Below are 25,097 nucleotides of genomic sequence, written 5' to 3' on the forward strand. Positions count from 1 at the left end.
CTATAGCGACGTAGTATTAGATTCGGGCGAGGCTTAAATTTCACTAGTGTCGAAGGTAGAGTATGTAATTAATCTTACGCTAGGCATAATAGCACTCTATAGACTCATCTACCCTTTAAGTGGTAGAGAACTCGAGGCTCTAAGGGAATATCTCGATAATGCATTAATGAAAGGATAAATTCGACGAAGTATCTTATCTACTGGGGCTTCTATTCTATTTATTCTAAAGAAAGACGGAGGACTTCGCCTCTATGTGGACTATAGAGGGCTAAATAAGGTCACGATTAAGAACCGTTATTCATTGCCCTTAATATCTAAGATTCTTGATCGCCTAGTAGGAGTAAAACTCTTTATAAAGCTAGATCTACGAGATGCTTACCATAGGATCCTCATTAAGGTAGAGAACCAGTGGAAAACAGTATTCCGCACTAGATATGGGTAGTTCGAGTACTTAGTGATGCCTTTTAGGCTGACGAATGCCCTAGCTATCTTCTAGATATACGTGGACGAGTCCCTAAAGGGCTTACTAGACGTTTTCTATATTGTATACATGAACGATATCCTAATCTTTAGCAGAATAGAGAAGGAATACGAGGATTATATTAAATAAGTACTCGAAAGACTCTGGAAATCACGGCTTTTCATTAAACTTAGTAAATGCGAGTTCTATGTAAGAGAAGTGGTATTCCTAGGCTTCATCGTTAATGAGGAAGGAGTTTTAATAAATCCTTAGAGAGTGGTAGCCATCCGAGAATGGCCTACCCTCTAGATATTTAGGGATATCTAGATATTCCTAGGATTTACTAATTTCTATAGGGGCTTCATCCGTGATTTCTTAAGAGTAGTAGCGTTAATTATAGATCTACTAAAGAGAATAAAGTATAGCGTAAAGAAGAGCCCTTTAGAATGAACTCTAAAAGTAGATGAGGCTTTTTAAGAGCTTAAGAAGCGCTTTAAAAGAGCCTCTCTACTTCATTATTACGATCTAGATCTAGAGGTAAGAGTGGAGATCGATGTCTCTAGTAGTGAACTAGAAGATATATTATTCTAGAAGGTTACTATTCTCTTATCTAAAACGGATAAGGAACCTTTATTCGTTTAGAAATCTATAGCCTTCTACTCCCGTAAATATAAATCTAAGGAAATTCGGTACTCTACGGGTGACTAGGAAATGCTAGCGATTATATACGCATTTAAGAAATAAAGATATTACCTGGAAGCCCCCTCTAAGATAGTGACTATGGTCACTGACTATGAAGCGCTAACCCACTTTATGGATATAAAGGTGTTGGCTCGAAAGAGATAAATACGCTGGGTAGAAGACCTAGCAGCATTTAATTTTCGTATTGAATGGAGAGTAGGTAAGAAAAACCCCGCTGATGGCTTATCTAGAAGGCCTAATTATGAGCGAGCAATTTTAAGTGCTAATAAATAGGGCAATATGCTGTATGAACTTATAGCCCTACGCTTAGAGTCTCCACCCGAATCGGGTGGAGACGGTGAAGTATCGATATCGATTAGCGCTGTTCGAATTACGGTATTAACAAGAGCGTAGTCGTTACGAAAACCGCATCTAAGGGATAGTGAATGGAACACTATTTTTAGCCTAATACCTTCTACTAACGAAGTAGAGCTAGAGTAGAAGAGCGATGGGTTAAATGAACTCATCGAGGACGGTCGCCTAGTAAATGTAAGCTAGGCGACCCCTGAAAGAGAAAGAGCGCCGACTTTCTCACCCGAATTGGGTGGAAGAGTAAATCTGGAAGCTTAGATTCGGAAGGCGCAGAGTCTTAATCGGTTCGTGGACGCACGAATATAAATAATCTCCGTAGATGGAGGGCATTGAACACTAGATTAAGCGGGAATAGTCCGACGAAATGGACTTATTTATATTCTCAATGATTCAACGATTAAGGCTGAGATCCTAAGGGTTAATCATGATGATCCTTAGGACGGGGGTCACTTTGGGCGAGCTAGAACGCTCGAAGTTATTTAGCGTTATTACTGGTGGCCTAGAGTAAAGAGGGACGTTTACGAGTATATGAATACTTATGATGTGTGCTAAAGGATGAAGGTTCTAAGGTATAAGCCTTATAGAGAGCTAATTTCTTTAGCTCCGTCGATGGAGCCCTAGTAAGATATTATCATAGACTTCATCGTAGGGCTACTACCGTCTAAGTATCGAAATAGCGTCTACGACGCGGTGCTAGTGGTAGTAGATAGGCACTTAAAAATAGTACGTCTTATTCTATGTGAGTAAGATATAACGGCCTAGGAATTAGGGACGATCTTAATTAATGAAGTCTTCTCGAGATATAGAATGTCTAAAATAATTGTAAGTGATAGAGACTCTCTATTTACGTCGAAGTATTGGGAGACGATGTGCTATTATCTTACGGTTAAGAGAAAGCTATTAATCGCTTTTTATCTATAGATAGACGGATAAATAGAGCGGCTAAATTAAGTGCTTAAATGCTACTTAAGATGCTATCTAAATAACGAATAAAGTAACTGGGTTAAACTACTCAGCAGTGTAGAATAGGCTATCAATAATAGCCGGAATAATACGATTAATGCTATACCGTTCTAGGTAGTGTATAACTATAAACTCAGTATAAAAAGAAATCTTAAAGGTCCTTATTCACCCGAATTAGATGGAAAGGAATCGCTCTTAATTTATGAGAGAGTAAGACAAAATGCTGAGGAGGTTTTAGCTATACGAGCTCACTTACGAGAATCCTAGTAAAGGACGTAAGAAAAGATTAAGAGCTACTATGATTAGCACCGTAAGAATATAGAATTTATAGCGGGCGATCTAATTATACTCTCAACGAAAAATATTAAGTTACGTAAAGCTAGTAAGAAACTCTTTAATAAGTATATAAGGCCTTTCTACGTTAAACAACGAATAGATAAAAATATCTATTAACTTACTCTATCTAAGCGTTATGAACGAATTCATTTAATATTTTACGTTTCACTTCTTTAGATTTATTATTAACGCTAAGGAACTCTTCCTTCTTCACCTATTAATGTAGATAAAGAGGAAGAGTTCGATGTAGAATAGATTCTAGACGCTTAAGGAAAGGGAGTAAGACGACGTTAGTTAGTTAAATGGCTAGGGTGGGGCCATGAACATAATATATAGGAATCTAGGAAACACTTCATCGGTGCCCTTATATAAAAAATAATTAGAGAGTTTAACGAAAAGTACGGCGTGCGTACTTAATAAGAAATATCTCTTACCTAAATCGAGTGGGGGTATACTTAGTTTCACCATAAAGAGCTACTTATAATCTACGTCACGTAAAGGCGATACCCTTATAGGTCGTTTTGAGAGTCCCGATCTACCCCTAAGGATAAGTATTACCCTGCTATCCATATATATTCTATATTTTAGGGAGGTCCCGACCTACCTTCTAAGAATAATGTTGCCCTACTATTCACTTATATTCTATGTAGCCCTAATATTAATACCATAAACGAGAAGAACGACGTCGTCTAGAGATATCGTTATCTCAGCGGCCATAGACCTAGAGACGTTCTTAATTCATATATTCGATCTACATTTTAGGGCCGCGAAGAGTAGCTAACTATACGTCCGGCACTCTCTAGTAAGCGCGGACGACGGTAGCGAAAGAGAAGGAAGAGATAATAGTCTTCTTTAAGACCGGCGAAGCCGGAGAAGAGAAGAGAGAAGAGGAGAAGTTACTAGAATAATTAGTACTCTAGTCTATTTCACTATTAGTAATTTCTCACTCGAATCGGGTGGGAAGGATAAGTATACCGAAACCTAAGCTAAAATCCTCCTCATCGTTATTGACGGAGGTAGAAGGGGCCGGGAGAGAGGGAGCTACTATTCTAATTAGTATTATTCCTTCATCTCTTAATATCACTAATAAAAGGTGAAAACGTTCATTAGAACGTCTAGTAAATACTAAACCTCTCTAAGATCGGAGAGGTCGGTATCGCCGCTAACCTTATAAGCACGGTTAGCTTTTCGAAACATAGGCTTAAGCCCCTATACTTAGGACTTAAGTCATTCTCTAAAATAGATGTTAGTGATTCATTATCCGAATCGGGTGAGAAATATCTATATCTGATCGGCTGGAATAGCCGAATCACTGCTAGCAACGAAAATTACTCTCTCGATGAGAGCTTAGAGGATACGATAACCTACCTGCAGGTTAACGGGGACCTAATTTATTTAGTATACTATTAACCTTAGCTAAATTCTCACTTACGGCAACGTAGTCAGCGCTAGGCCGGGAACGAGAGTAAAATCTACACGACTTAGACTAAGTCTAGTCGCAGGGTAAGGCAGAAAAAACTAACTCCGAGCTAGGAGTAGACGGAGGATCCGCAAAACCGCGGAAAGCGCTTCTTTCGTTAGTACGCTATCATTGTTCTAATATTGCAGAACTCATAATTCTTACTAATAAGGCTGGCACCACAGCCTAACTAGGACTAAGTGTTTAGCCGGACTTTCTCGTACGTAAGAGACTATATACATGTTAGTAGCGTCTCTTACCCGAGTGGGGTAGATAATACTTACACATCTTATAGTTAATCTAAACGAGAAAGAAAGAGACGAAGAAGGCCATAGTAAAGGGCTTAAGAATTAAAGCAAAGGCTAAAGTGAATTGAACCTCACTCGTATTATTGTAACAATATAAAACGGCTATCTCACCTAAATCGAATAGGAATTTAATCACTTACTATTATCAGTGAATAGCTATTTAACTACCATATCATTGTCTTCGTCATTAATAATTAAGACGACCTATCCATACGATGGATCAAGGCTATCTTCATACTCACAGCGACTCGAGGGCGAGCCGCTTTTTAGAGGGGGGGTAACTATCACGAACCCACCGTTGTCCCTAAGTACTCTACGCCCTTCACCCGAATCGGGTGAACGGTATAGAAAGAAAAGAAAAGGATAAGGCAAAGAACGGTTAAGGCACAAGGCTATCGGTTAACGCTGCCTTACCCTTTTCACGTGACAGAAAGAGAGGAAGCTATAAGAGTCTCCTCTCACCTAAATCGGCTGAGAGAGAACTCTTCCTTTTTCTCAAGCGTTGAGTCGTTGTCAATAGGGCTACGTGAATAGAACAAGGCATTCAGCTACTCCAATTCCTTTGTACCTACTGCGTTGCGTAGGTCCCTGATATTTGGTTTCTTCCTCAAGGAGAACGTGAATGTAGTAGAGATCCCGAGCGGTGTGAATATCTGATCCCCGGAGAACTTGGAGACTTTTGAAGGCCTCTCGATAGTGACCTTTCAGCATAAGCCACCTAGGCGACTCAGGATTAGTGTATACGATTGCTAGAACAACTAGCGCAGGCAGTCCGGCGATTCCAAACATAAGCCGCCAGTTCAATCCAACCAACACCACTTCGGTCTGGGACATAGTAGAATGCCATGTTGCAGGCGGTTCCAAGCATAATGCCAAAGCTATTGATGGTGAGGTAATGGTTGTTACGTGTGGAGAAAAAATCACACAACCCAGATTTGCCAACACATTGTAAGGCTTCTCTGATTTTCGCTAGTGCGCACTCAGCTGCATAGATGCTCAATGTTGCGCTTTTCGGCCCAATGCCAACTCCAAGGAAGATCCGTGCAATCATGAGATGCCACTGCGGTAAGACGTCAGCTGGATCCGCACAACGGTCGAGGGCGACAAATATACCCATGAGTTTGTGCATGCAGACGAGATATACGCCGTAAAGCAGAAGAAGGCGGTCACGAACATGACTCCTTGTCTTCACATTAGGCCATTCAGGGGAGCAGTCAGCCAAACACTGAAAATGGTGCAGCAAAGGTATGGAGCGCTGTTAACTAGTCCCAGGATCCAAGTTTGCCTCCCAGGGCCGTCGATACCGAACTGCTCTGGGAAAAAGATGTTTGCACCATTGATAGAGACCAGATCCATGCCATTCAAGGCGGCCGCAATGGTGCAAAGTATGATCAAACGATAGAGTGCGTGATGGGGATGCCATTATACGGACCTGTCAGCTGATTCCATCGTGCGAGAGCTGGAAGTTGCGACTAACTGTGCTCGGCTTCCCGTTGCAGGGTATTTCGTTGTTCTTCGGTTAGAACGTCAAGGTTGCTGGAGCATGCATAGAGAGACAGTCAAAAACTGTACCACCCAGACGGAAGGCTTTGTCATAAACTGCCTTGGTTTTGGACTAGCAGTGCTACTTTTTGCAGGACCTGGGTATAATCTTCCAGGCTATGTTGAGCCGCGAAAGCAGTGGCATCGGCCTGTGGATTATTGAGTAGCATATAAAAGCTCTTAGCAGTATGGACTCACCACAACCTGGTCAAATATGCCTGGATCCGAAGAGGGTTCACCAAATGGACTTCGCCAACGCCTTCTTCGTGCTCCAGAACGACTTCTGGATGTTTAAAAGGTATGTTATGCATCTTTTAAATAATTCAGGGCGATATCTTGCTGCCAGTTGATCGAAAATGGTGCCAAAGACCAGAAGCCCGTGCCCGTTCCTAAGGGTATCTCGACCTCTTATAGCAGAAAGGCCAGCAGTGGACTGCTGGAGAACTGTGCCCCATGGGCCCCAGGGTTCTGGACAGGGGCAAAACATAGGTGGACTGACCAATACCTTGCAGCAGATCTACAACACCGGGTCCGGGTAGGTCAACACCGGTCCGGAAAAGCTGGATTTCCGGGCCAAGGCTGCCCAGCGAGGGGGAAACTCCAAGCAATATCATTCTCTATTCATCAACTTCTCTTCGGACGTTTTGTGTCTTTCATCTTCGCCCCAAGCGAGTGATGAGTCGAACAGCTTTGAACAAAATGAACTCGAGTATTCTATGTATCAGCAGCATGGACCAGATTCGACAATCATCGAGTCCTGGCATAGAGATCACTACGGACCCAATCCCTTGGCACAGCCTAAAAGCTTGCCGGACTTGCCGGCGAGAAAAAAATGAGATGCACAGGAAGCCCGGATTCGCCATGTCCTCGTTGCACCAATGCCGGACTGCCGTGCATTTTTGAAGGCAGGAAAGCAGCGGCCACGGCCATTGCTAACGGAACTCAGAAACGAAAGCATGTTCAACTGCTCCAGACGCCTCGGTTGCCTACACTAACTTCGTCTGTCGGTCCAGGTTTGTGGAGTTAGAAGATGAAATTCTACAACTGAGAGAAGAGCTGAAGTCTGTCTCCCGGATTGCCAAAGAGAGCCGAGTTGATCTCGCGAAAATCTCTACGGACTCCAACTTCGTCTATTCGGCCCGTTGCCCAACCGACCGTTGGCTCCAGTGAAGTTTTTAAGATTTACATTTCGTCATCTTCGACGACTACACGGCCTCAGCAGCGGGAGCATCCAACAGAACCTCCTAGCTCATGCCAGTCGCGCAATGCTGAAGTGCCTACCCTGCAACCCCTGGATTCAATAGTCCTTTTCGTGTACAGAACAATGATGACACCGCACGAGAACCCGGAAGTGCTAGTAGATTTTCATCTGACAACCAACATTCTTCGATCGCAACATCACAAGCTGACTACATGCATTATCGCCACCTGAATGTTCCTGTCACCGCTGTTCAATCGATGGATCAACGTCGCCTCACACGAATGAACCTTTCTGCTCTGTCGAGGATGATGATGACGGAAGTGCTCAACTTGGGCAACGTTGGTCAGCATCTGATGGAAAATCACTACCTCCTCGATATAGCCTCGGAGATTTTCACAGATGAGACTCAAGCACGATTTCTCTTCGCGTCATAAGCAGTCTGTGCTCTTTACAGCTTGATGCCGCTGCTGATTTGACGTTAACCTAGCTATTTTGAGGGTGGCAACCCATTTATCCCAATTCTTGATCCTATAGTGGATACCTTCGACTCTACGAAACCGCTCACCTTTCTGTCTGATCGCGATATTGTTCATTGCCCTTAAGCAGAGAACTGATGTTTCACATGAGGTCTCAGCGGACCTTCTGGTAAGAGTACGAGACGCTTGTCTCCAAGAGGCCAGTCGTCGCGAGTGCGACAGCATCTTCGAGAGCCCAGGTCTGGAGAGTGTACAGGCAATGACGTTGCTTGCGGCAAACGCGGAGAAGACTCGGTTTGCAATTGGTCATGCTCATCAAATGGCCCTAGAATTGGGTCTTGATTGCGCACTGAATGAGTTGCTCAGCGGTGACACTTTGACGCCTCATAGTCGAAAAGCCCGGTTTTGCGGCCGCAAGGACCGTACATGGCTTATCTTGTATTGCATCGAACATGAGCTCGCGTTTGGCACAGCACGAAAACCGCGCATCGACGAGCTTCACCAATGTTTGCTGAGGCATTACCTGGATCTTCCTGTCTCTTATCCCTCTGACATGAGATTCATCTCTACCATTGAGATTGTACTGTAACAAGGCGACGTGGCTGTGCTGGGCTGGTGGTGGACTGGCAAGGCAGAGGTCTGTCAGGTCACATGTCAAACCTAATTAGATCGCTGGGAGCAGGACAGTTTACAGTGCTGTCAGAGGGCCAATTTTTGACAGTTTAGCAGAGGATCATGAATTCGTTTTTTTTTTGGCGCCGTCTACCTAATTCCTGAGTGTTTTATCAGTCCTATCCTGTTCCTCGATGCCCCCGCTGTGCTAGGTGTTCGTAGCCCTAGTCGCTGCCCCTCTGGGTGGTGTTTGTTGTGGTGTTGTCTTGTCAGCATCAACCAGAAACGCGGTCTCGATTCCCGATCTGCTGGACAGGCCTCTGTGCATTGTTGCACGTGCACGCCGAACCCTGAAGTGCTCTGTTACAGTATAACTCCGGAGTAAGCTACGGCATGCAATGTCTGACGAACGGTCTAATGTAGCTACCAGGTCATATTCAATCCCATATCGAAAAAGCCATATCAATATCCGCCATTTCTGGAACTCTCGTCCAAGAGTTTGAAGAGAAGGCACAAGAATGGTACCATTACTGGGAAATGCATTTCGAAGGTACTTTCACTCCCTACCGCAGCAGGTAACTAGCAAATGATTACACTCGACTCATGGCATGGCGATCTTGGAAGCTGGATAAAGCGCGCTGACTTGGCATAGCATATAATATAGATGGACACTCTCTTAATCGAGTGAGCTTACGGACTCAGAAGAATTATGCTATGATCACAATCTGCTGCTCCATTCTTGGTCGACTCCACAAGAACAGCAGTTCACCAATTTTGCCGACTATGAATGAAGTTATTCCTCGTACGACGGAAGTCATATCTGACCAGCTCCATCTTATCATCCATTCGAGTTCTTACAGTGGCACTTTCGATGGGCGCCAACGTATTCGGCCCTGATGCTCACATTTTTACGTCGGTGTACCGTCCCTGAAGACGTCCTTCGTTCGTCTGCTGTGAAGCTGCTAATGGCCCAGCAGTAATTTTGGCTCTTCAACGCGCACACAAGTGGCCGGATTATCTGGACAGAGCTCGAACAGCGACGCAGGTTAGATCAGTCCTTGGGTTGTTAGAAAGCCATCCTTATCAAGGTCTCGTGCTTCAGGTCCGGCGAATGCTTAAACGGTCAGCCGATGAGCCTATCGAGTGTCCGGAACAGATTGCACCGATGCAAATGAGAAGGCCGCACGACCTCCATCCACCCGATCAACAGGCCCCAAATCTGTGTAGTCTGGACAATGGTAGCCTCCATCATGACGTGTACATGGATCCTTCAGACCCTGGACCTAGCAGCCTGGACCGGCTTTCGGGCGGCACAATTCTTGAAAACTGGACCACGCTCGAGTTAGGGAATTCAATGGTGTATGATATTTCCATGTTCAGTGGGTCTGGAGCAGTATAAAGACAGGGGGCTTAGGGGTTTCCAGACCACATACTTGGGTAGCATTCTTTTAATCTTGTCTGTATGAATTTGACATAGCTCTGATATATCAAGATATGAAATGTCGAATGGTTCAAGTTCGACACTATTCTATATCGCTCACTTTTAATGATCTACGTCAGTTCGCTCCTGTGGTGGCCGTTTTGCCCAGCGCCTGTCTGCGAGATGATCGTGAGTCAGAGCAAGTTTTTCAGCTCCTCGCCGTCGTTGAGAAATATGCGCAGACTCTCATTGATCTTTTCCGTCGCCATTACGTCCATGAAGAGGTCGATACTGAATTTCGCTTCATCTAGTAGATATTCAGGAGACGCTTTGTGAGCTCCGGTCTCACCTGAACAAAGTCAGTTGAAGACTCACGACAGCCGTTTAGAGATGGTGGGCTCGCAGGTTTACCATTAGCGACAAGCAAACGGGCTTTGACTTCATAGTCTGCATTCTTCAACTCTTTGAGTAACCTGACGTTAAGGGTCATGAGATCAACACTCGCGAGATCGACGCACACGTCAATATTCCTGAGACTGGCTGCCATGATCTGCGTCTTGATGTCCAAACTCTTGTAATGATGGAATATATTGGTCACCAGTTGGACGCCCGGATCTTTCAACTCGTGTAGTCCGTCCCGGGAAAATACTTTTGCCACCAGTCCATGGTCCGGCCAACAAAAGGTGATATGACCGACACTCCCACTTCCGCCGCGAGTTTTGCTAGGACCGTTGAAAACATGACAGACATGTTACAATGTATGCCCTCCTGCTCAAGCACCTGGCAGGCCTGCAGTGGGCGCGATCTTGATCAGCACCCGGTCGCGGCAGACTCCAAATTTCTCATACAGTCCAACCACGTCCCTCGGCATGGCAATCGTTCTGTCGCGGTCGAAAGAATACGTTGAATCCACCTCAGTAGACGCACGGCCAGCTGTACGCTTGAGAATCTCAACGCCGAAGGACTCCATCAGGTGTAGTTTTGCATATTGAACCCGAGTTTCGAGGTCTTGCGATTGCGAGATCCCGTACGATGCAGCTGCAGATATTGTATGTGTGTACTTTTGTAGTTTTACCGCGTTCAAGATATGTGAAGGATTGTCCCGGGGGCGGTAATGGCCAAGTTTTTCGAAGTCGGCGGTGTCGGATACGATTGTAGTGAACTGACGCAATTGTTCGAGTGTAGACATTATGAGACAGCAGATGGAATTATGTAACGGTCCGTAGAGAACTGAGTGGCATCAAAACAAATTCATCTCTGGCTACCTCCACAAACGAGAATCGAACGAGAGATGAATACGGCAGGTCCCTCTTTTAGATACCATCAATGTTCACTCGGGAATATGATCAACGGGTGTCGAGTTGAGCCGGATCCGATCAAGTTATTATGAACATAATTCTAGAACTGTGAGAAGGCTATCCCATGCCGTGTGCTGTGTTGCCGGCTCCGGTCGACACGACCTGTCTGGCTGCGCGGAACGCTGGCTTCTCCGAAAGGACCGGGTCCATTGCACACTTCCTCTGTTAAGTGGCTCTTTTCCAAGCAGCAAAGCTTCAATCTAGAACAATATCCGCGTCTTGTAAAACATTGGCATGAGTTACATGGTACCGGTATCATGGAGAGAAAAGGGCAGGCGCCATGGCTACGAATAGGGAAACTTTCTGCGTTGGAGAGGCCAACAGGGCCATAGCCTGATTCAGCCTTGTTCAGTCATGTTCAGCCTTGTCCAACCACGTGTCCACGACAAGTTCGGGTCAAGTGGAGCCTCGGCAGCTCAACAGCATGGTGGAAATACGTCATTCGATTCGCTAGGCCACCAAGGCTGTCACTAGGCGGCGGTGGCGGCGGTTGTGGTGAGGAGGTCTTGGAGGCCGCACTTCAACGTGTTCCTGGCTTCCTGCACCGCGACTTCATTAGGTCTAACTGCCCTTTTCTTGTGCGCAGTGCAATTGCTCGTCTTGCAGCAGATTGATCTTTCCGCTGCATTTACCTCATGGCTCCCACTTGATTGTGCCGCCCCCCAGCAGCGTCTCTTCGATGCGGTGGCTAGCAAATGGGTCTAATAAAATGGTTCCTCTTCGTCTATGTGCTCGGTGGTCTCACCTTCGTACCGCTTCTGATCGCCCTCGTATTCCTCTATGCCTACTACACACTCCCTCCACCCGAAAATGAGAAGGAAAAGACGAGGTCTAACGACGATCCGGCACAGTTGATCCGCTCGGAAGATGACAAGATTGCATTCAAGACTGGTACCGACGATCTCGCCGAGCAGTTCCATCGAAAGCATGACTCTGATGTTGCCGCTGGCTACTTCGCGGTGTGCAGAGAATATGTGCCTGGTGGTGTCCCTGGCAAGCCGCCAGAGAAGCCGACACCTACGGGCGACGTCGCGGTGCAGGAGTCTCCCAGCGTCTACCAGAGTATGTACCGCAGCATATTCGACCGGTCGCAGAAACCAACAATAGAACCCAACAAAGATGGTGCAGGGAAGAATGTTAGGAAAACAAATAATGTCTTCTATGTGGTTCTGAGGTGCGTTGCGATATACATCTGCTATTCGGGTATGAAGCCTGACTGATCGAGCTAGGCACGGACATCTCATGCTTTACGATGACATACAGCAATTGGAAGTCCGCTATGTCATCTCCCTTGACCACCACGATGTCGATATCTATGCTGGTGGAGAAGAAATACCAGAAGGAGAACTATGGATCAAGCGCAACGCAATTCGACTGAGGCGGAAAAAAAGCCAATCAGGAGACAAGGCAACGTCGTTACCATTCTTTCTCTTTGGGCAGAGCCAGTCGGATAAAGAGGACTTTTACGATGCTATACTGAAGAACCAAGAGAAAAGCAACAACGAAGAGCCGCCGGGGCCGCAACTGTTTGACGTTGAACACATTGTATTGCTGGTACAAAAATTACACTCGTCGGAGGAGCACCTGCAGACAAGATGGCTTAATGCCATGATCGGCCGCGTGTTTCTGGCCATGTACAAGACCCCAGATCTGGAAGGCTTTATCCGAGAAAAGCTCACCAAGAAGATTTCAAGGGTTAGAAAGCCCACATTCATTACCAAGCTGGGCCTGCGAAAAATTGACTTGGGGACTGGTGCTCCATTCTTCACAAATCCGAGATTAAAGGATTTGACTGTGAATGGTGATTGCACGGTTGAAGCAGATGTAGATTACACTGGAGGGGTTAGGATTGAAATTGCAGCCACTGCACGAATTGATTTGGGTACGCGCTTCAAGGCCCGAGAAGTTGACATGGTACTGGCAGTTACATGCAAACTACTTCAGGGTCACGTCTTGGTCAGATGCAAACCTCCCCCCAGCAACCGTTTATGGTTCACTTTTGAGAAAATGCCTCAACTGGAACTCGACATTGAACCCATTGTCAGTACTCGGCAAATCACATACACTTTCATACTCCGGGCAATCGAAAGCAGAATCCGAGAAGTTGTGGCGGAGAGCATTGTACATCCCTTCTGGGACGACGTGCCTTTCTTCGACACGAAACATCAGAAATATCGCGGTGGCATCTGGAAGACAGAGCCCTTGTCTACGACCACTACAGAGATTCCTGATGAGGAACCTGAAGATGTTGTTGAAGGGGGAAGCTCGGGGGTGGACACACCGGTGGAGCTATCCAAGGATGAGAGAGTCATGAGTATGCCAGTCTTGATTGAGACTAATGGCATGGGCAAGCTCAATTCTGCGAAGAAATCTATGGCTTCTTTGAATGACCTTTTCGGCAAGAGGAAGTCGGAGACAGTGGACAAGACCGACTCGTCGACACCCAGATTGATGCGATCGACTTCGTTCGCCAGTGCCGCAGATCCCACCATTACTACGAATCATGCTGACGCCAACACACCTACTCGAGGCGCGGATCCTGCTACACATAGAGAGAGCGTTGCCACGATACTCAAAGATCTATCGGCCAGGTCGGTCTCGGGAAACGGGTCGGAACTCGGCTCCCCAGCTGGGTCCCCTTCCGTGGAGTCGGCCCTTGCAGCAGCTTTGAAGGGGCGGTCATCAAGCAACGCCTCAGGGGTGTCAGACGAGGGTGAACAAGATGACCAATCCGGTCGGAGATCTTCTTCTTTGCCACGAACCCTAACAAATGCCAGCCGCGCTTCCATTCAATCTACCGACTCTGGTGATCAAAAGGATGGGAGGCCAACCTCTGCGCAAGACGCGAAAAAGCCTCTGAAAGGCTTCTCGCTCGGCGCGAGGTCGTTGACCAGTGCAGATAGAAAACAGGCACTGGCATCAGTCAATGCAGCCGCCGCGGCCGCACAAAAATGGGGTTGGGGGGTGCTCGCAAGAAATCGACAGCGCGAAGCTCAAGCGACAACAACACCGAGGAGTTTGGATGAGGCTTCAGGGAGTCCTCCCACTCCTCGAGAGCCGATGGGTCGTGGAAGACCGCTTCCACCTCCGGGCGTTCCTCTGCCTCCCCCCGAGAGAAGCAGGCCGAATTCATTCCTAGCGCCGAAACGGAAACCCGTCCCACCCCCACTGCTACCAAAGCGCCCAGAGATGGATGGCTCCCACGAGTCGATGTCGGCTAAATCATCACCTAAACCACCCCTTCCGGAAAGACGCAAAAGACAGGGCTCTGCGCAGGCCGAGGATGATGTCGAAGATGAAGTATTAGTGGTCGAGGCCCCAATGGAATCGGCACCAACGAGCCCAGCTAATGATGAACATCACGATGAATTTTTTGGTCACGGCGAACCCACAGTGATGAAGGAGCAACTGAAAGCTCCACCACTCCCGGACCGTGGCAACGAGGTAGACGAGCCAACTGCAACATCATCGAAGGAGCAACTCCATCCGCCGTCACATGACGATGGGAGTGAAGGCGGCAAGCCAGAAATGGTGCAGGAACGGCTACGTCCGCCGTTGCCTGCTCGTGGCAGTGAGACTCCCGAAAATCTTCCTCAGGATGAAGGAGAAATGCATAGGCAAGAGATTGGCATGTACACATAATGAAGGGAATTGGCTCAGCCAAAAAGGCCATCTAGATATAAGCGAAGTTCAGGATGAAGCCATTGGGCATAGAATATGATACCCGATTATAAGCCGGAACTTGGCGTCGCTTTAACTACCCCGTGTCTGCGAGATTCTGGGTGTTTGAACATGAAGACAACCCCTGCCACGGGCCTGACGCAATAGGCAGCTCTGCCGAACATCAACTACGCAAGGCTGCACTTCTTGACGCGGCTCAATCAATGATCATACTTGACACCCATATTTCCCATCTGATTCCTGTGCTCGCATCCGTCTTCCCACTTCTTCGCACTTCTCTGCAAGTTATCTGCGGCAATGAATCACTATCCTCAGGCCTGGGGTCGAGTGAGTCCTGTACCTTCGCACCAAAAAGCAACGAAGCTAACGTTGGAGCAGCCCCGAGATGATGTGTACGGCGCATACGATTCTTCATACCTTCAGACGTCGATGCCGCAGACACATACGCAGTCTCCCGCAGTTACAGGGACGTCCGTACTAGGGGTCAAGTTCAAGGACGGTGTTGTAGTGGCAGCAGACAATCTAGGTATGTTTTTGGGACAGGTGCTGCACTTGCCTTCGACCATGCTAACACATTCTTGTCAGCATCCTATGGCTCCCTGGCGCGATTCACGGACGTCAAGCGTCTGCGGACATTCCCTCCCAATACTGTGGTTGGCTTCGGTGGCGACGTTTCAGATATGCAATATCTTGACCGGCTTCTGCAGTCGCTGGACATTCGAGAAAACTACCTCTCTTCATCTGGCCACACGCTGAACGCACGGAATCTCCATATCTATCTCTCCAAGGTCATGTATAAGAGGAGAAGCGAGTTTAACCCGTTATGGAACATGATGCTCGTCGCTGGCCTGGATGAGGAAGAGAAGCCATTCTTGGCCAGTGCGGATCTGCTGGGGACGACCTTCTCTGCTCCAACACTGGCAACAGGGTTCGGCGCACATCTGGCACAACCTCTACTGCGAAAACTCATGCCCCATGAGGAAGAGAGTGTCAAAGACGTGACCAAGGAGATGGCCATCAATGCCATCAAGGAATGCATGAAGGTATTGTTCTACCGAGATGCTAGGAGCATGGACAAGTACAGCATTGCGGTGGTGACCAAAGATGGCGTCGAGATCAAGGAAGACGAGAAGCTGGAGAATCAAAGTTGGGCATTCGCCGATCAGATTCGAGGATACGGAACGCAAGTCAACTAGGGTGGATGCATATGGGCATGACTGGTGCACGGCGTTCAGTTTGGGACAGAGCACTCCATCACAGGGCGGTTACCGACGGCAGGCCTTGAAAAATCCACAAACAAACAAATCCCTCTTTCGAGCACGGACATGAGAGTCATAACGGACTCGCTAGCTCCTTGAATAGACCATGGAAGCGTCATCCTCGCCAGAGGGAGCCATGGCGAGTTCCCGACATGGCCTGGACCGTTCGAGAAGTTGCTGGTGATTGGTCAGCCTTGGTAGAGCCTCGTGATTTCTTGGCGTCGGTGAGTCAAAGGCGGAGCTGCGGTGCCGGTGACGTGCCGCCGCCAGAAATTTGGAGAAAGGCTGAACTTTCTCCAGAAAAGTAGAAGAGCCGCCACCAATTGCCAACCATACTTGTACAACATCAATTAATTATTCTCTGTCGTTAGTCTTTCCCTGTGCACTGAGCCTTTTTGCTTCTCCCGCTCCCTTTGGGAATACTACGAGAGGCTTGTATTAGCCATCTTGTCACGTTTAATTGCCACCACTCGAGTCTGCCTTGCAGGGCATCGATCACGCTCAATCCGTTGTCTATGGAAGGCCCAGCCGTGCAGCAGGCACCAGCACCGGCACCGAATCGTAACAACAGTAACAGAGGGCAAAGACGGAGACGGAGAGGCGGTCCCAGCGGGCTGACGGCCTCTCAACCAGAAACTACCGTTCCTATCAGGCAGACCGCAGCGAGACCCTTTGGTGGGCGCCTCACACAACTACACGCAGAAGCACCGCCTTTCGTCCCATCCTCACTTCCACCGGCTCCCCAAGCAAGCTCAGAGCCCAGAGACTCCAGGCCTCGTCCTCCTCGCCCCCGCAACAAGAACATATCCACTCGAACGCCAGAGCAGCGCAGAGGCTCGATTACCAGATCAACAGCCCCGGACATCGCCACTCGAATTCACGAGGACATCTCTCGCAATCTCTACGAGTGCGCAATATGCACAAACGAAATCGGCCGATCCTCGAAAATCTGGTCATGTCGGACGTGTTGGACAGTATTCCATATTGGCTGCATTAAGAGATGGTCCAAAAATGAGGGCTCAGCTGTTCCTCGTTCTGCAGGCCAAAGTGATGAAGAGACGCAGGCAGGAAAGCAGTGGAGATGTCCCGGTTGCAACCTACCCAAGGACACTTCTCCATCTGCATACACTTGCTGGTGCGAGAAGGAAATCGATCCAAAGAACGTTACGGGTCTACCTCCTCATTCTTGCGGTCAGACTTGTGGCCGGGAGAGGAAATTCCCAAAACCATGTCCACATCCTTGCGATGTTGTCTGTCACGCAGGCCCATGCCCGCCATGTCGAGCAATGGGCCCCAGGCAGACTTGTTACTGTGGCGAGCAGGAAACAACGAGACAATGTGTCGAAACAAATTATGAGACGGGCTGGAGCTGCGGCGCCGTGTGCGGCGACATAATGCCGTGCGGCGAACACACATGTCAACGGCCTTGTCATGAAGGTCTCTGTGGCGCTTGTACGACTGAGTTGGATGCCTGGTGCTACTGTGGAAAGGTGGAAAAGAAGATCCTATGCAAAGATCGAGGCGAGGAAAAACCAAGCAGTGACTGGATTGGCCTCTTCGATTGCGGTCAACAATGCAACAGGCTTATGGACTGCGGAACCCACCGGTGTGAAAGATCATGTCATCCGCAAGATACAGCGACACCACATTGCCCGTGGTCCGTCGACGTTGTGACACACTGCCCCTGTGGGAAGACTCCTCTGGCTAAGCTCGAGAATGGGCTTCGAAAACTCTGTACTGATCCGATCCCGAGCTGCAAAAAGGAATGTGGACGATCACTACGGTGTGGCCACAAATGCAAGCAGCTTTGTCACACTGGAATTTGCAGTCCTTGCATGCTCAGAGTCTCCAAGCCATGTCGATGTGGCCGTAATTCGTTTGACGTTATCTGCCACGAAGCGACCGAGGAACCATCCCAGTGCACGCGTTTGTGCAAGGCTACCTTGAATTGTGGACGTCACGAGTGCGGTGAACGCTGTTGCACGGGGGAGCGCAAGGCATCTGAACGTCTAGCCACCAAGAGAAAACTCAAAGTGGCTACCCTTGGAGAGCTGCGGGCCTTCGACCAGGATATCGAGGCAGAGCACATCTGCACTCGCCCATGTGGTCGCAAATTGAAGTGTGGAAACCACGTCTGCCAAGATCTCTGCCATCGCGGACCCTGCGCCAGCTGCAAAGAAGCCATATTTGACGACATCTCATGCGGCTGTGGTAGGACTGTCCTGCAGGCGCCTTTGCCGTGTGGCACCCGACCGCCGCCGTGCAATTTCCCGTGCACCAGGACGAAAGATTGTGGCCACCCTCTAGTGGCACACAGTTGTCATTTAGACGAGGAGGAATGCCCCAAGTGTCCATTTCTCACCGAGAAGCAATGTCTCTGCGGCAAAAAGACATTGAAAAATCAGCCGTGCTGGAGGGCTGATGTGTTGTGCGGATTGGTCTGTGGGAAGCCGCTCAAATGTGGCTCTCATACCTGCCGGAAGACATGTCATAAGCCGGGTGAATGTGAAGATGCGCATCGACAATGCCAGCAAGAGTGCGGCAAGGCGAAGAAGACCTGCGGGCATCCCTGTGAGCAGCCTTGCCATGCTCCTTCGGCATGCAAGGAAGATAAACCATGTCCATTCAAGGTGATGATTACATGCGACTGCCAGCGCAAACAGGAAGAGGTCAGGTGCAATGTGCGGGCGCATGTGCCTGAGCCTCCGGGTCGGCAAACTTCACTCAAGTGTGATGATGAATGTGCCAGGCTGGAGAGAAATCGCAAACTGGCACTGGCGCTTCATATTCCTGACGATCACACTGACGAGCATGTCCCTTACTCCACCGACACCCTGAATATGTATCTGGAAGATGTTGCATGGGCCCACAAGCAGGAAGAAATCTTACGGCTCTTTGCAGCGGACGAAAACGAGAAGAGATATCGGTTTCCGCCCATGAGAAATTGGCAGCGAGCCTTTATCCACAGCCTGGCCGAAGACTTTGGGTTCGACGGCAAAAGTCTGGATCCTGAGCCACATCGACATGTTGTGTTGTTCAAGACGCCAAAATTTGTGTCCGCCCCCATGAAGACTCTGGCTCAAGCTGCAAGAATCAAGCGAGCACAATTACATGCGGTTGCCCCGATCCAATCAACACCGGAGCGAAAAGCAGACGAGGTCAAGCATGACTATAACGGACTGTTGTTGACCAAACCCAGATTTGCACTGACGGAAGACGAACTGCGGCCTCTGGTCAAGAAGTCAGCGCCGACTACTGAGTTTGACATTATCTTTTTATCCAACGATGAAGGCGTCGCTCTGTTGCCCACCCTCTCGTCGGACACTCCTGAGCAGTTGGTCACTCTTCTTACCAGTCTGCACCCGGCAATTGCTGGGGAGGTGACCAAACATAACCTCGGGGCATCGGTTGTCCTGTGTCAATTCGACACCTCGGATCTGGAGCCCAAGATCCTTCAACAACAAGGCAGACCGATTGCAGCACTATCAAAAGGATGGTCTCAGGTTGTGGCCAAGAAAGCCGCACCTGCTGTAGCACCCCAGGTCATGCCGGTCGGCCAACGACCGGTGTATACAGTGCTGGGAAGTCGGCTGGCAGAAGCGAAGAAAAGGAAGCAGGAGAGGGAGGAGAAGCTGCAAAAGAAAGCCCAACAGCAGCAAGTGGTGGAGGATTGGGAAAAGGAGATGGAGCAAGAAGAAAGTGAGGAGGCTGAGAGGAGGGCTAGTCAGGACCATGGCGAGGCCAGGGACGGGGCATGAGTGACTGTCCCTTGCAGCGGTTTCAGCTGGGACAGTACCGACGAGCCCAGTACGGGACTACTGGGTGCGCAAGTTGGCACTAATGATGGGCGTGGCTGTGCAGTTAACTCATTGACTCCAGCTGAAACGATTCCGCATCAGTTAATCCGATCCGGCTTGGGCGACGTCATTGGCTGCGATGGTGCTTGTGCCCCCCAGCAGCCCCTCGCTCTGGGTGTGCGCTCAGGTGCGCTCTGTTCTTGCCATACAGTAGTTGTGCCTCGTCCCGTCGCTACCCACGCCTTCGTCCAACCTTGAACCACGACATCCTGGCCTGTACATGCTCGTATCAAGATTCCCGTCCATCCCCAGAGCTCTCTTACCTGCAAACCAAGCCGCTTGGCATTCTGGATCACTCTGACTTTGCTCTCGTCGAGCCCGCTGGTGACGCCTCTGACCCACCAAGAAGCCATAACACCCTTCTGTTGGTGGTGACTTATATTTTGCTCTTTTCTCTCTGCTTTGTCTTTCTCTTCTTCCTCTCACTGTTAACCTTGGCCAAGCGTCTCCAGTGCAGACCCTCGTAAAACATTTATCCTCGGACCGACTTGACTTCGCTTCCCCCTCTCGCAGTCATGGATCAACTCAAAGGTGCCCTCAACAGCTTCACTGGCGGCGACAATGAGCAACAACAGAAGCAGAGCGGCGGCCAGCAGGGCGCTTCCGGTAGCGGTAGTGGCGGCTTCCTCGGGGGATTGGGCGGTAAGATCAATGCCGCTGCCGGTGGAGGACGGGAGAGTGAGAAGAAAGAGGATTATCTTGACAAGGGTGAGACTTCCATGGTCGACTAAGAACCCCGGGGCTCCCTCTTCAGCGGGTCGTGATGTGTTAACAAGGCCATTCAATGCCAGGAGTCGACTTCGTCCAAGAGAAGTTCCTCGGTCAAGGCCCTCAAGACAACGAGTCCGCGGTTGAACAAGCCAAAGACGAGCAGATCAGCGACTTCATTCGGAACCAGTGTTAGTGCCCACAACCCATCATCGTCCCCACCGGGAATGACTGCGAGCTGACAGGGAGCGTCCATCACAGACAAGTCTGCCACTGGCAAGGACTTCCCCGTCAAGGACAAAGAGACAAAGTTTTGAAGAATCTGTGCAGCGATCATGATTGGGTGACAGTAGAGCTGGAGAAGTGAGGGCGTCAGACCAGTCGTGCAGATGACAGACTCGGACAGAAGAATACTGCGCTTGCCAGAAGGGAAGGGAGTCAGGCGCCAGCTTTTCGAGATGTGGTTCGAGGAGGGCTCTCCACAGAGTATTCGCATTACGCGCATTACGCGCATTACGCGCATTATGCCAATCAGCATGCCATGCCTAACGGAGCGACTATTCCTAGCCATAACACAAGAAGCCAGCAGTTCTTTCCTTGTTGCCCCTGCTCCGCATATTGTCAATATCTGTGCAGCGATACACGCCGCCTGTCGCTTTCTGAGTTGAAACCTGCCAAGTAAGATCTTTCACCTGTAGCGTGAGAGAGAGAGAGAGAGAGAGATCAGCGGAAGAGTGTTGTGCACACAATGTCATAGATCTCTCGCCCCAGAACCCTACGGCATCCCCAGACGACTTGACCTTGCCAGGACACCTGATACCTGTCGATTCCCTGACATCACGTGTGCGTTAAATTCCCTGTTCGTACACCGGGTAGATAGAGCACGCAGACGTACCGTAGGCCTTCGAGTCTATCTGTCAGTGTATATACTGATCACACTAGAGACTAGCCCCATTGCATCCGTCGATCCTGATCCTTGTGGACCATGTCCCATCTCCTCGGACAAGCTGGCCCTATAAAAGTCGGCGAGGTGGGAGGCGAGATGGTGACAGTCCAGACCTGGTTGATCCAATCTCTTTCCCTCCTGACTGTTAGACCCAAATCGGTAATCGAAGCACATAGTCCCCAGTGCGTAATGCCCACGGAGGGCACAGTAGGACTCGATTGGATCGAGTGCCACCTCTTTGCGCGACCCGATCGGAAGGCGTCATATATTTCCATGCATCCCTGCCGTGCAGAGAGAGTTCTTTGAATCGTTACGGGTAAAACGTCCTTTCTCATTTAGCTCGCTGGTTGCAACCACCGAAGACCCGTGCAGAGCTCCCCGCGCTTGACTAATGAGCAGGCATACCGGATTAAAGTCAAGGTCGAAATCAAAGTATCCTAGTCCTATTGTGCTCGTGTTTGTCGACGCTGTCAGGTCCAGGGAAAACCTCCCTGGTCACTTTCTGGTAACTCCACTTTGCCGACAACTTGAAGGTTGACCGTCCGAATGGCATTGTTGTGGGTCGATTTGGGCGAGGCCGAGGCATTCAAAGTCGCCGCGACCGTCCGAGTCTACGGCGAAGAGAGGATTTGTCTTGAGCAAGAAGCGAAAGCCATAAAGGTACTCTGGAGCCGCGTCCTATGGGCGGTTGCCGACGCGCCTCTTAGTAGAAATCAAAACTCGACGCCGCTGACACTCTGGATAGAGATACCCATCTCTGATTGATCGGTAGATGCCCCTACCGCGGAAAGTGACGCAGAGGAATTGATCATCTCTACCAAATGGCCGGAGGTACGACTCCGATTAAGCTATTGCGTCCGGGAAAAGCACCTGGTGTCTGAAAACTGCCCCAGATCGCAAGATCGTCCGCCACGTAGCCTTGATTGAAACAGTACGCTCTCTCCCCTTCCCTCGGTTGGGCGCCTATTTCCTTGGCATCCATAAGGGATGCATGTCTTAACTAGAACTTCGTTCAACTCAGCTAAACAGACCGCCTATAGGGACCATGCCTAGGGGCTAGGACGCCTATCCTAGTCAGAAAACACCCCCCAGCACGTAGCCCGCTGCGCTCTGTCAGGCTCCATTACTATAATGAGAATACTAGTACTATCTAGACACGGCTTAGATTTCTCTTCGGAGCTTCCTCCAAAGCGCGATTTTTGGTGTATTTAGAGCTGTTTTATTTCAATTTTTAGTGAATCTACCACATAAGTTAATGGAAGGGAGGTACGTGACTGTGCCAATACAACGAGGTTGAGGCACGTTCTACAATCAGGTCCTCGCCAGCTACCAAGAAATCAGGCTAAGGAGGTCGTACAACTGAACTCTTGCGAAGCTTTCGAATCGCCGCGAACTAGGAGCCTGAGAGCCGAGTTATAACCCCCTCGGCGACCCCTTTCTCGAGTTCATCCCCAACTCAAAATAGCTTGGTCGTCGCTCAGGTCAGGTGGCGAGATGGTAGGGTCTGGAAACGGAAATGAGACTTCAATGTTGAAGCAATCTAGGTAGGGGTTGGGCGAATAGGTTGATTGACTGATTGAGATAGCCGAGAGCAAGACAGCAAGCCAGCGAGACAGGTTGCCGCATGCCAAGATTGAAGTGGCATAGGCCTAATTAGGCTAGTTGAAGGTAGTATCACCTTGCCAATATTTGGAGAGGTTGAGAGGCCTCTAGAGGTCAAGAGGGGAGACGAACCTCGGCTCCAAAGCTATATACCTATATTGCGGACGACGGAGAAAAGAGCAAAACTGCGCCCAGACATATACATATGCACACATACACATATACATGCAGCTATAAACTATACAAGCATACGTAAAATACACCGTCGCCTCGACATCCGGCATCCGAGTCAAGGAGGAGAGGAAACAGCCACGAACCTCCAAGCGGTGCACGCAGACGAGGGCGTAGCACAGGGTGGCGTCAAAGAAAGACAACCAAACAAGCAAAATACTCTAGACGATCGGTCACGATGGCTCGAGGAGGAGGGAAAATCACCCTCTATGTCGACATCGTCAGCCCTTTTGCGTACTTGGGCTATTACTACCTGCGCGTGAGTTTGCGTTCCAACTTCCCTCTTGCTCTGCATCGCCGGGTTTGAAACATACATATATGTGGTGTCTCCCCCCATCTGCAAGATGGCAGGCGAGAGACAGACATCTCAATCTCAGTCCCAACTTCAAGTCCAAGTCCAAACTTAATACTAACCCTCGCTCCCCTCTTTTTGCAAATAAAACAGCACTCGCCCATCTTTCGAGATGTGAAGATCACATACGTCCCGATCCTGCTGGGTGGGCTGATGAAGCTGTGCGGCAACACCTCCCCAATCGACATCCGCAACAAGGACCGCTGGATCGGGGCCGAGCGCCTGCGCTGGGCCCGCCAGTTCCACGTCCCCATGTCCGAGGGCTTTCCCAGAGGCTTTCCCAAGCCGACGATCCAGGTGCAGCGGTTTTTGACGAGCGTGTGGATGGCCGATAGCGACGAGAAGGCCAAAGTTGAGCGCGGAGGACAACCGGGGGCCCAGGAGCAGGCGACGCTGACCCAAGCACTCGACGCGCTCTACGCGGCGCTGTGGACGGAGCCGAATGAGTCTGAGATCGCGGACCCGGCGGTCTTCGCGCGCGTGCTGGCCCCCGTGCTGGGCGAGGACGTTGTGAGAATGCACGTGGCCCGTCTCGGCAACGCAGAGGTTAAGAAGCAGTTGGTGGCGAATACGGACCGGGCTATGGAGGACGGCGCGTTCGGCTTGCCCTGGTTCCAGTGCGAGAATGCCCAGGGTCAAGTCGAGGGTTTCTGGGGCTTCGACCATCTCGGCCAGGTCGTTAGGTTCATGGGTCTGGATGGTCGTGGGGAGGTGAGGGCTTTGTTGTGATTTTAAGGTGTCTTGGTGCGTGGATGGATGGATGGGTGGATGGGGTGATTGAGGGCGATTTTGAGAGGGGGCAGGGACGGATGGGACGGTGGAATATAGAGAAAGAGTCTCTCTCTGTGTATGTGTATGTGTATGTGCTCGCAACCTGCTTGAGGGAGGAGATATATGAGATTGCTCCACGCTGTGAGAATGACTGGTTGAAGATCTGCTCCGTGCATTGGCAGAGCGATCGAAATGGAAGTTGGACACCAGTTTTTGTCTTCCCCCTATAGCCATTGCTTCTAAAGCCCCCAAGAAATCTAGCCCAGGTGGTCCCCTGTCCAGTTCCTACCATGCTTTCTCGTTGTTCATAGCCAACCTTTTTGTCCGTAAGAGCATCAAAGAAACCTCCCCGAAAAGCATGTCGTTATCTCTATCAACGTAGGTCTATTCTTTCAAACCCTCTAGTCTTTGATGAGTAAAGAACCTCGTCTGAAAATCGAAGCTTGGTGACTTGAAAAGCTCCCGTTGATGTAACTTACCCGAAAAATCTCGCGGGAAGGCT

At 49.4% G+C, this 25,097-nt stretch overlaps 7 protein-coding genes across 7 annotated transcripts; 5 read left to right on the plus strand and 2 right to left on the minus strand.

Moving 5' to 3' along the window:
* Nucleotides 1-5,312: 5,312 nt before the first annotated feature.
* On the minus strand, nucleotides 5,313-5,755 carry Z519_11110 (uncharacterized protein; the record flags this gene model as incomplete). Its single annotated transcript, XM_016768823.1, has 2 exons — nucleotides 5,313-5,639; nucleotides 5,693-5,755. 2 exons carry the CDS (start codon nucleotides 5,753-5,755, stop codon nucleotides 5,313-5,315), a joined length of 390 nt encoding a protein of 129 aa, XP_016614669.1.
* A 4,269-nt stretch (nucleotides 5,756-10,024) lies between these two features.
* Z519_11111 (uncharacterized protein) lies at nucleotides 10,025-11,019 on the minus strand (the record flags this gene model as incomplete). The annotated part of the gene is made up of 3 exons (XM_016768824.1): nucleotides 10,025-10,179; nucleotides 10,242-10,478; nucleotides 10,611-11,019. 3 exons carry the CDS (start codon nucleotides 11,017-11,019, stop codon nucleotides 10,025-10,027), a joined length of 801 nt encoding a protein of 266 aa, XP_016614670.1.
* Nucleotides 11,020-11,883: 864 nt separating this feature from the next.
* Nucleotides 11,884-14,830, plus strand: Z519_11112 (uncharacterized protein; the record flags this gene model as incomplete). The annotated part of the gene is made up of 2 exons (XM_016768825.1): nucleotides 11,884-12,362; nucleotides 12,418-14,830. The coding sequence occupies 2 exons, from the start codon at nucleotides 11,884-11,886 to the stop codon at nucleotides 14,828-14,830; spliced, it is 2,892 nt and encodes a 963-aa protein (XP_016614671.1).
* A 336-nt stretch (nucleotides 14,831-15,166) lies between these two features.
* On the plus strand, nucleotides 15,167-16,065 carry Z519_11113 (uncharacterized protein; the record flags this gene model as incomplete). The annotated part of the gene is made up of 3 exons (XM_016768826.1): nucleotides 15,167-15,196; nucleotides 15,248-15,395; nucleotides 15,455-16,065. The coding sequence occupies 3 exons, from the start codon at nucleotides 15,167-15,169 to the stop codon at nucleotides 16,063-16,065; spliced, it is 789 nt and encodes a 262-aa protein (XP_016614672.1).
* A 2,574-nt stretch (nucleotides 16,066-18,639) lies between these two features.
* On the plus strand, nucleotides 18,640-19,886 carry Z519_11114 (uncharacterized protein; the record flags this gene model as incomplete). Its single annotated transcript, XM_016768827.1, has 2 exons — nucleotides 18,640-18,699; nucleotides 18,783-19,886. The coding sequence occupies 2 exons, from the start codon at nucleotides 18,640-18,642 to the stop codon at nucleotides 19,884-19,886; spliced, it is 1,164 nt and encodes a 387-aa protein (XP_016614673.1).
* Nucleotides 19,887-20,500: 614 nt separating this feature from the next.
* Z519_11115 (uncharacterized protein) lies at nucleotides 20,501-21,010 on the plus strand (the record flags this gene model as incomplete). Its single annotated transcript, XM_016768828.1, has 3 exons — nucleotides 20,501-20,693; nucleotides 20,777-20,884; nucleotides 20,955-21,010. 3 exons carry the CDS (start codon nucleotides 20,501-20,503, stop codon nucleotides 21,008-21,010), a joined length of 357 nt encoding a protein of 118 aa, XP_016614674.1.
* Nucleotides 21,011-23,650: 2,640 nt separating this feature from the next.
* On the plus strand, nucleotides 23,651-24,553 carry Z519_11116 (uncharacterized protein; the record flags this gene model as incomplete). Its single annotated transcript, XM_016768829.1, has 2 exons — nucleotides 23,651-23,731; nucleotides 23,918-24,553. The coding sequence occupies 2 exons, from the start codon at nucleotides 23,651-23,653 to the stop codon at nucleotides 24,551-24,553; spliced, it is 717 nt and encodes a 238-aa protein (XP_016614675.1).
* Between the last annotated feature and the right edge of the window lie 544 nt (nucleotides 24,554-25,097).

This window comes from Cladophialophora bantiana, assembly GCF_000835475.1.
Source record: "Cladophialophora bantiana CBS 173.52 unplaced genomic scaffold supercont1.21, whole genome shotgun sequence".
Taxonomy (NCBI): domain Eukaryota; kingdom Fungi; phylum Ascomycota; class Eurotiomycetes; order Chaetothyriales; family Herpotrichiellaceae; genus Cladophialophora; species Cladophialophora bantiana.